Consider the following 11,042-nt stretch of genomic DNA (forward strand, 5'->3'; position numbering starts at 1 on the left):
ACCGCACCGAAGTTCTTGTGCTGTTAAGGATTTTCGCTCACATGTATCGTCGTTAACTTCAAAACTGGGTAAATATGTCGGAAACGAAAAGAAGAGAGTTTGTATCAGTTCAGAAATCCGGACTCTAATCCATAGACGCCAACAATAATAGGATTCCGACAGAGTGGCCACTGAACAAAAATCATATTGGAAATTAAAATCGGATAAACACCATGCAAGAGATTATATGGGATATTAGGAACCGAGAAACTGATTGCCATACGAGATGAAATAAAACACAGAACACAGCAGCGAGCAGAAGGCAGGGAACTATTAATCCAAAGAGAAAGAGGGTTTGCTCGTTCAAATGCGCTTTGGAGAGAGAGAGAGAGAGAGAGAGAGGGAGAGGGAGAGAGAGAGAGAGAGAGAGAGAGAGAGAGAGAGAGAGAGAGAGAGAGAGAGAGAGAGAGCGATAAAGTGGGTGAGTGTAGATCAGTGTGAGAGAGGTGCTGTGTAACTGTCCTCTTATATTAGAAAGCTGGAACAAAAGAAGGTCATCAGGTAAATCTGACTGTTTTGTTGAATTTTGTGTGTAATTATTTTAATATTATTACGAACTTGTTATTGCTTACTTGAATTCATGTTAAATAGACGTGTCATGAAATCTGAATCTATGCTTAGTTGACTGGTTAAGCAGTGTCCTAAACTATTACTCTTAAACAAAATTATTTTGTGAAATAGTATCTAAATCTACTTTAACTATAAGTTTTAATGCTTGCATAATTGTACTTTAGAAACTGAAAAAGGACATAGGCCTACAGTACTAGTGTATATTGCACTTTTGTCAAAAAGCTTTATTGTTGTATTTATGTTATTTGTTAACTACACAGTCAAGAAACAAGCTAGGTTAAAAAGAGAAAGTTTTACAATTTAGTTTTAAAATTTTTAGTATAACTGTTAAGGTTAAAAACCTAAGGTTAAATTCATAGTTTTGTTTTGGCTTACGTTTTTTACATCCTATGTTGAAAATGTCTCAATATTTTGCTTGACGACCTTGATGTTATCTGTGTCCCAACCAAGCATCCATTTTTTTCTCATCCGAATGGGTGTCTCGATGAGATTTAGGTAATCTGAAAATACAGTTGTGCCAAGTTGGGAGCAAAGTAGGATGAAGAAAAACAAGGCTAAATGACGCTGTCCTCCTGTGACGTGCTGAGTGACAGACCTTCTATAGACAGATTAGAGAAGTTGTGTGTATGCAGTAGGTGATACAGTCCATATTTTGTTTGTATGAAAGGAGTCTGTTCTTTTTAGAAAAGGAATATAAGAGAAGTTGAACTAAACTGAAGATGGCATCATGAAATATTACAAAACTGGAAAATATCGCTGGTTAATTTAACCCATTGGCTGTATTTGTTCATACTTTACCCAGCCAGTGCAGAAAAATAAATGTACTCCCTTTAACAGTAACAGGAAATATCCATTGGTAATTCCAAAGTGGCAGAAAAGGAAGCAAATTATCCCACCTATCTGAACCCAGGCATTAAGATTCATTTGAGATACTGAAGAAAAACAGTGCAGGAAGTGGAATGCAATGTCTTTTATATGAATGGCTAAAGGAAAAATGTTGTCTTTGAATGGAAAAGTGTATATTTTAAATGTCACTTTTAATAAACTGTCTGCAAATGCATACAGCATGTGTAAATGGTGACCAGATGATTGGTGGCTGTGTAGGCTCAAATGTAAGGAGAGGGGACCTGTTCCTAATTTGGCTAAACCCAAAGACTGTAGGATTAGCTTTGGCAATTAATCTCATTATGCATCTGTTGGACTGTTATAAGAGGTCAGTTCAGCAGAGGAAGCGGGTGGAGACATAATCATTGTCTGGGAAACATAAGCACGAAGAGTATTAGTATGAATTTATTGTGTATTTGAGTAATATCCATTTAAAACCCTTGAATTTGTTTCTTGAGTTACTATAAGTGTATGGTGCATGTGGGCATTCTGCATGCAATGGTTGTCATTGTGGATTTAATAATGCCAAAGGATTAAAAATGACATCCAAGGTCACCGCATCAGAGTTTACCCATCAAATGTCACATCAGGCAACAAGAGGAAAGAGTTGGATTGAGAAACAGAACAATTGTGGGTCTAACCAAAGGAAAGGTAGTGGATGGTATGAAATAAATGCTTGCTTTAATGGGACCGATTTTTGAGTATTAGTGATTAAGCACATAAATGAAAACAGTGTATGCTGTCTGATGAGAGTGTAATAGTCTCTGTTTTCATGTTTTTAGCTGATTAGCCATGCGATTGGTCAGCATGCCGCATAGGGGGCGGAGGGCAGCAGAACCTGAGGAGGAGCCTAATCGTGCCCCACCACCTCCGCCCCCTCCCTCTCATCACTCCCATAACTTCATAAATATAAAAAACAAGTTCTTTAATGAGCTTGGGCATCTACCAAGTAAGTAGTGCATGTATGTTGAAGATATGTGGCAAATTACATACTGCATCATTGTATATATTATCAACATAGTTCACATATCCTCATCAACCTCTTTATTTTTCGGTCCCTTTTTCAAAAATGTTGTCAATCGATCATATTTTCATCTTATCCATCCATCAACTCAGACCACAAGATCAAAAGTAAGTTTCAATCTTCATCCATCCATCAATCCCCCCGCTCAGTTTCAACATTTTATATTGGCATGATTTTTTAGCAGTAGGATGTAGATGCTGGTGATATTTGTATGCTGTTCCCTCACTTTCTCTCTTTTTCACTTTTTCTCCACTGCATAGTGCCCATGTGGGCAGTTGGAGCCATAGTTGTGGTTGTGCTTGCCCTGGTTGGCTGCCTTGCTTTCTGCATCTATAAGAAGTGCTTGGGAGGAAAGAAGAAGACAAAGAAAGTAAGAGAGAGAAAGGGAGGACGCAGACGGATGAAACAGGAGACAGAAGGTGAAGCAGGCGAGGTAAGAGAGTGTGTGAGCTCAAAGCAACATCATACTTAAAGCAACACTATGTAGTTTTTTTTACCTTTAATTAATGTCACTAAAATTATTTCAGTGATAGAACAACTTTTAACTGGACAAATTGTACTGTTGCTGCAACCTGAGCAGCCTCCTAGCTGCTACAAGCACACTGTGAAAGGGGCGGTGGAGGGTAGGATACACAGCCCCCCCCCCCCCCCCCCCCCCGCCTGCAGAAGAGTGTCTGATACCAGGCACTGTTGCGCTTTTCAACCACATGGGGGAGCTGTAAGTCATTTCTACATGGAAACTACATAGTGTTGCTTTAAAAGACACCAGGTCTTGCACTTTACAACTGATAAAGTGTGTATCCTGAAAACCTAGATGATATTGAAACATTAGCAGAAACACAGGGTGTATCCCAATTCAGGGGCTTTGAAGGCAAGGTTCGGTCTTTGAAACCTCAGCCTCTGAAGTCCACGAAGCGAACTAAAATGAGACGGTATAGCTTATGGGGAGAGTTGCGTCACTTGCTGCTTCCGCCCTCCTTGTCTATCAGCAGGACACCACAGTAGAGACGTTTCAGACTTTAAAAAATAAATATGAAGCCAGATTTTTATATTTATTTTAGAGAAGATGCAGATTTAACTATCCAACAGTATATCAAATTGAACAACCACAAATATACAAAAGTAAAACGCACCGTGCACACTAAGCAGCAATAATATTAATTTGCATCATTAAACGTCATTTATAATACTAAAAGAGTCATTAGATTTGCTAAATATACACTTTTATTTAACTACAGTTATGAATGTTTATTTTAAAATACCCAAACATCACAGGCACACACTGAATCTTGGGTTAGCCGAGGCCGTGAAAGATCAATATGGATCTTTGTTTTCAGGGGAAATGAAGGCCGCATTTGGAGGCTGCACGTAAAGGAGCCTTCGAATTGGGACACACCTTGGTGTTCCTGTGCCATATTCACAGTTTACAAAGTTTAGGACTGTTACATTTCAGGGACATGAAAATCTATTTCAGTGTTATCTGTAAGTTAATATGGAGTCCATAAATTAATCAATGATACAGTATCGTCTTTAATATTCACCCCTTTCAGGAGCAGCCTAAAGAAGGGGAGGGCGAGGGTGATAAGGAAGCTGAGCTTCTTGGAAAGTTGGAGTACACACTGGACTACAACTTCACTGAAAATCAGGTATTATACATGCATATTAGGGCTAATGTATATTAAGTCATAATGATATGTTTAACGTGCCTGCATGAGATCTTTTTTTACACAAGTCACGAATGTTGCATGATGTGTCTTTAATAAATCAAAAAAGCTGACTGGTGCACTTGATTTGAGTTAAGTGCTTGACCCTTAAACTTCTTTTTGCAGCTCATTGTTGGTATCTTACAAGCCCAAGACCTTCCTGCTATGGACTTAGGAGGAACATCTGACCCTTATGTCAAAGTTTATATGCTACCAGACAAGAAGAAAAAGTTTGAGACAAAAGTCCAGCGCAAGAACCTTTGCCCTGTTTTCAACGAGACTTTCATTTTCAAGGTATTAATATCAGGTCCAATAACCCTTTGCATGTCGTGACGTATCAACAGAGCACTTCTGTCTGCGTGCTTATAATGAGAATCTTGTGCAACATTATCACATTATAATTATTTTACATTTCCTACAGAATATAAAATTTCAAAACTTTTTATTTTGATTGCATAAAAGGTTGGCTATAGATGATCAATGTTTAAACAGGCCTTTACATACCTTGATATCTTTGTTTCCAGATCCCCTTTAATGATCTTGCTGGTCAGACTCTGGTCCTGCAGGTGTTTGACTTTGACCGTTTTGGTAAACATGACGTAATTGGAGAGATCAAAATCCCAATGAACAGTGTTGACCTGGGCCAGCCCATACATGAATGGAGAGACCTGGTTGGAGGAGAGAAAGAAGAAGTAATCCTATGCACAAGACTGCTTAAAACCATCTGTAGTCTATTTTATTTATTTTTGATGCTTTTCATCTTGTTATTTGATATTTATACATTTTCTTCTTCCATCCGAACAGCAAGAAAAACTGGGTGACATCTGTATCTCCCTGCGCTATGTGCCCACTTCAGGAAAGCTCACTGTCTGTATCATGGAAGCCAAGAACCTAAAAAAGATGGACGTGGGTGGTTTATCAGGTAAGTGTTGTAAAACTTTGATTTATATAGTATATATAAATATATGTACTGTGTATATCAGAACTTTAAAAGCAGTTATTCATGCCAATATTTTACTCTTTTAGATCCTTTTGTGAAAGTGGTGTTACAACACAATGGAAAGCGGATAAAGAAGAAGAAGACAACAGTTAAGCAGAACACACTGAACCCCTATTTCAACGAGAGCTTTAGCTTTGAAATCCCCTTTGCTCAGATACAGGTACAACATCCATCTATAATAGACACTGCACTGATAAAGAATAAAGTGCATTAAGTGTGTATTAACGCATTTTCTCTTCTTCTCTGTGGCGCTGTAGAAAGTCCAGGTGCTGATCACAGTCTATGACTATGACAAACTGGGCAGCAATGATCCAATTGGGAAGTGCTGGATCGGGTTTGGCGCTAGTGGCGTGGGTCTGCGCCATTGGTCAGACATGCTGGCCAATCCCAGACGGCCTGTGGCACAGTGGCACACACTTCAGCCTGAAGAAGAAGTAGATGCTGCCCTTAAGGCACCTATACGCTAAAACATATATATTTGTATGTTGACCAGTCAAACAACAGATTTGGAAATACTCATTTGCAGATACCTGTATTCACACACCTGCCATCATATTTGACCATGTTGAGAATGACTGTATTTTTATGCTATTTGCACTTGTCCGATGTGTACATATTAGAAAAACACTATTTTCAAATAAACTCTTTACTTTTGGCAACACACCCTTTAAATCAGTAGTTAATACACATCTGTCCCCTTACTTAGGATAACTCAACTTTCATTCCTTCTTTACTTTGAAACACAAGCTTATAAGCTTTTATTCTGTTTATTATGTACATCAAGTTTGTGTTTCTTATTTTAAGGTCTATTATATGTGGATGATTATGTGTTTTGTTTAACAGTGTGGAATGTTTGGATTTGTGACCATGTCTGTAAAATTCAGGTTAAAGTCTCATAATCTCTTTAATGAGAGTTTGATTTTACTTTAATTTACTTAGACAAAATTAAAGATATGATGTTATTTACATTTTTGTAAGATGATTTTATGTAGAAACCTGTAATGACTTTAGCTGAATGTGTTTTCACAGACAGGGTCACTTTTGTTCAAAACTACAGAGCCATCCTGATTTGTGTTTTCTTTTTGTAAATTATGATCACTATAAATAATCCCACTGGATACACTATTACAGATTGCACGATGTGTTTTTTATAAAGTCATTTTATGGCTAAAAATTGAATTACTTGTTGGTAAAGGTTACTAAAATCTATCGGAAAGGGAATAAAGATATTCACCTATAGACAATGTTTGGTTTGGTTCAGCAGTATTTATAGATATCCAGTTGTAGAGGAGGCCTGGATTAATCTCGGGTTGTTTCCGGCTGTGTTCCAAGTACGGTGCTAAGCCATAGAGTACATGTGAGGAGAGAATTAGTCTGTGTAGGGAGGGGTGCAGAACAAATGATGAACACCAGCAAGGACACAAGAAAAGTCACACAGGGAAAGAATGCAATATATACATTTGCTAGTAAAACAGATACATCTTCATGCAAACTAAGAAAGATCAATTATCCAAAATGATAGCACATGAAACACAGGAAAGTATTAAATATTCTTCCATAACATTCATGACATTTCTTTTTTGATAAATATAAGGGTTGGCTTAAGAACAGCAACATGCCAAATCATGAATAGCTAATGTAAACTTGTGTTTTTAAATATCTAACTCACTAATCAACAACATTAAGTACATCTGTAGCCACCAGAAGGAGGCGCAGTTTGAGTGCATAACATTCTTATGAAATATTCATATAATGTTATGGCAGCCAGATGGCGATAGACATTCATGTTAAAGGGACAGTTCACCCAAAAATGAAAATACAAACCTGTCTAAATGTATTTGTTCCGATGAAGACAAATGAAGATAATTTGAGAAAATGATTGTAAACAAACCGTTTGTGAGCCCCATTCACTTCCATAGTAGGAAAAATAATGGAAGTGAATGGGGCTCACAAACTCACAATATTGTGTTTCGTGTTCATCAGAACAAAGAAATTGTAACAGGAGACTGAGTAAATTGATGACAGATTTTCATTTTTGGGTGAACTATCCCATTAAGTTCAAGACACTCCATTTTTATCTCCATTTTTTTCCACTCCATTTTTATCTAAGTAAAACCGAAACACAAGTTATGTGACCTTGCCTGGGAAATCCAGGCTAATTATGAGATTTGGAGCATCAAAGTATGATTTCACATTGTTTTCAATCTTTGACATGATCTTATTCAGTTAATATTAAATATATCAAGGTTATGTTTCACAGAATGATCTTTACATTATGTAGAATGAGTTTTTGTAGAAAACAGTAAATCACAAAAAACTTCAGGCAGGATCACATATGATTACTCTTTTAAGTGCAAACCTATATCTGTTGTAATGACTTCATCAGATCTGGTTAAGTCTTCGGTTGTGCTGTAGTACTGTATGTATTTAAACAATTTGCAGCAGCCATTACATAACATCTATTTACATGTGATAAGTGAAAGGGGAATTGAATTATTAGATACACTTTCTAACATGTTCTCCCCCTGTTTTCTACATCTTTGTGCAGATGGTCGCATATATAGCTGTTCAGTCTGTAGTCCTAAAACCCAGATCGCCATTAATCTTATTGCGTGTCCTGGGGGATTTTTAATGGGTTTCTAAAGAGACATCATTGTATTCTAGGACATAAATTACACTTTCACACAAGCAACTGTGTTTAGTAGGCCATTAGTATTTCCAGAGGGAACCCATAGCAGTGGTTCTCAATGAGGGTGTGGAGATCAGAAAGATGCCACAAATTGATTTAATGGAAACAAAGAGACATGGTATCATGTGGGTGTATTTTGTTGATTATTATTTGATTGCTTATAAGGGTTTATGATTTGTATACAGTGCAGAAACTTTGTTAGTCTCTAGTTGCTTGTAACTTCGATAATTAGGCTTGATAAAATCTTCATTGCCATCAGATTTATTACATCCCTAATTTAATGTACATAATACAGGAATTACGTTTTTGCAATGTAAAAATTGCTTTTTCTGACAATTATTTAGCTTCTCTTGGGCTCTGAATGAGCACACACATGCTCAGAAATAAAGATATAAAGTCTGTCATAGGGTGGTACCCTTACAAAAATACACATTTGTACCTAAAGGGTGCATATTAATTCCTCAAACATACATACTGCTACCTCAACACATTGGTAAGGAAAGGTTCATATGTGAGGAATTTTTTTAAAGGGTACAATTCCAGTGCAGCTTTTGTACTTTTTTCGGGCAGTAAAGTTCATTCACAAATCATAGTGTGACAGTCAGGCTACTTTCTGTGTTTTTAAAGCAATGAAAGCATACTGGTTTACTCAATCAAGTGGATTATAAAATGGATCATGTAAAACATTTCAAGTGGCCTATGGTTTACTTGACAAGTACAGCTGGACTTTTAAATTTTTTTTAATTGCCCTGTTTACACTGCTTTTGTGGTTTAAGCGCACATGTGTTTATTAGTTTGAACAGCCACAAAAGACCACCAAATCTGCCTTTTTAACTAAAATGTTATGTACTGTAACGTGCACACAGTTTTTCCATCGCTCCTAAATCTATTTGTGGTCTCAATCCAATTTTCTTTCATTGGCTATAGCCATAATTTCTCCCGCTCATGTTGTAACATCTTGCCCACAGACCATTTCCTTGAAGGAAGATTGATAGAGACAATCAAAAGTGGACAAAATAGACAGATTAATTTCATATTTAAAATGGTCTTTGACATAAAAAAGTGCTTACTGCCACATCAGGGTATGAGCAGATTTATGCACTTTTGCTTGTTCGATTGCTGCACACTTAAAAAAAATCCAACTTCAAATGTTCTTTCAACAAAGATAATTAAGTTAATTGAACAAAGTTTTTTTTTGAAGGGGGTCAGTTTTTTGTGTTTATTGAATGAAATTAGCATAATCATCCACCTTTCAAATATTATTTGACTGTTTTAAGGTTTACTGGCTTTATTTATGTTGTTATGTTGTTAGTTATATGTTGGATTGGATTTAGAATTATTTTGAAAGAATGATGTTTGTTCATTGCTACCATGATTAATAACTGTGTGTTCAGTGTAGAGGGTGGCACAGTGGGTTAGCGTGCATCATTGTTGCCTCACAGCAAAAAGGTCTCTGGTTCAAGCAAGGGCTAAGTCAGACAAAGACTTTGTTCAGGAGACAGTTCTGTGTGGAGTTTGCATGTTTGCACTCCCACAGTACAAAACATGCAGGTTAGTGGAACTGGATTAATGTATTACTCAACTCTTGGGTGATGTAGTTTACCTAACTCAAAATACTTTACAATAAGGTTCATTAGTTAACATTAGTTAACTACATTAGTTAACATGAACTAATAATGAACTGCACTTATACAGCTTTTATTAATCTTTGTTAATGTTAATTTCAACAATTACTAATACTTCATTAAAATCTTGTTAACGTTAGTTAATGCACTGTGAACTAACATGAACAAACAATTAAAAGCTTTATTTCTATTAACTAACATTAACAAAGATTAATAAATACTGTAACAAATGTATTGCTCATGGTTTGTTCATGTTAGTTAATACATTAACTAATGTTAACTAATAAAACTTATTGTAAAGTGTTACCAAAATAGTAAATAAACTTTTGCATTTATTATGATAGAGAAAAAATTCCTTTTACCACTCAGGGCCATAGTTATACACTTTTAAATATAGACTTTAGAAAAAAAAACATCAAAAAGCGCCTATTTATTTTCGTATTTATTAGAGGACTGACAAAACATACAACCATGTTTAGCACTTTCAACAGTGTTTTATGAAATTTCAAAAGATTTCCTGTAAAATGATACCAAACTTTTGTATGTACACCTCTGCATGTGGGTATGGGAAGCTTTTGAAATTGGGTAGGCCAAATCCAGGCGAAAATCCCCAAAATAGCCTCAGAGTGTAAGAGATTAAAATTGGAAGTTTACTTAACTTTTTTTAAACATAAGTCTTTCTTGCTGATCAAAGTAGAATTAAACATTGACAGGGGCTCTTATTTTAAAAGCATTAATTAGGCATTGTTTAAAGGATAAGATCTGAAACTGCACAGCTTTATGTGCACAATTTACATACTTTCCCATAACAAAAATAGTACATCATTTTAGTGTACCAGGGGGCCTCAGCAGATTTCCAAGGGGGCTTCGAGACGACTTAAAATTATTAAAAATTGGTTAAAACAAGCATTAAAAAGTTTTTCTTTTTTTGGGCCATTTTAGTAGCAAATATACATCTGTCTAGTCAATCCAAGTTTAATTTAACTTTATGTGGAAAAAATTTAGTGAGAAGGGGGCCTTCAAATAATGTTGTGGGCATCCCGGGGGCCTTAAAGTGAAAAACGTTGGGAACCATTGTAGTAGGTGAATCGTGATGCAGGCATTGTATGAAACTAGTCTGTCTTTTATGGCAATAAGAGATTACATCATGAATTACGGCTGAACTGGAAGGTACAGTATAAATAGGGAGCATGTCAGCTTGTCCGGCTTCAAAACTCACAGAAAATTGTGCTCAATCAAGTGTTTTAAATATCAAACAATGAAACGCACTCATCAGGAAATTATTTTGTGAGAGAGAGAAATGAATAGGTCTCAAATAAAAAACATTGTGGCCGATCCAGAGAGAAAGGAACGAAAAGAGGAATCAGAGGAAGGAGAAGGAGATGGGATGGAGGTATGTGGGGAAAATGTAGAGGAGAGCAGAACTTTCACAATGGCAGGAACAAGGAAAAAGAATGATAAAGAAGTGACAACAGGTAGTTCAGGGAAAAGTGGTAAAAAGGAAGTA

General features: G+C 36.3%; 1 protein-coding gene across 1 annotated transcript; it reads left to right on the forward strand.

Annotated features, from left to right (window-relative positions):
* The first annotated feature begins 440 nt into the window (after positions 1-440).
* Positions 441-6,279, forward strand: syt5a (synaptotagmin Va). The gene is made up of 9 exons (XM_065278742.2): positions 441-540; positions 2,277-2,443; positions 2,779-2,951; positions 4,069-4,164; positions 4,348-4,515; positions 4,746-4,913; positions 5,026-5,143; positions 5,248-5,381; positions 5,479-6,279. Exons 2-9 carry the CDS (start codon positions 2,287-2,289, stop codon positions 5,686-5,688), a joined length of 1,224 nt encoding a protein of 407 aa, XP_065134814.1. The 5' UTR covers positions 441-540; positions 2,277-2,286; the 3' UTR covers positions 5,689-6,279.
* Positions 6,280-11,042: the final 4,763 nt, after the last annotated feature.

The sequence above is a fragment of the Paramisgurnus dabryanus genome, chromosome 3, assembly GCF_030506205.2.
Source record: "Paramisgurnus dabryanus chromosome 3, PD_genome_1.1, whole genome shotgun sequence".
Lineage (NCBI taxonomy): Eukaryota > Metazoa > Chordata > Actinopteri > Cypriniformes > Cobitidae > Paramisgurnus > Paramisgurnus dabryanus.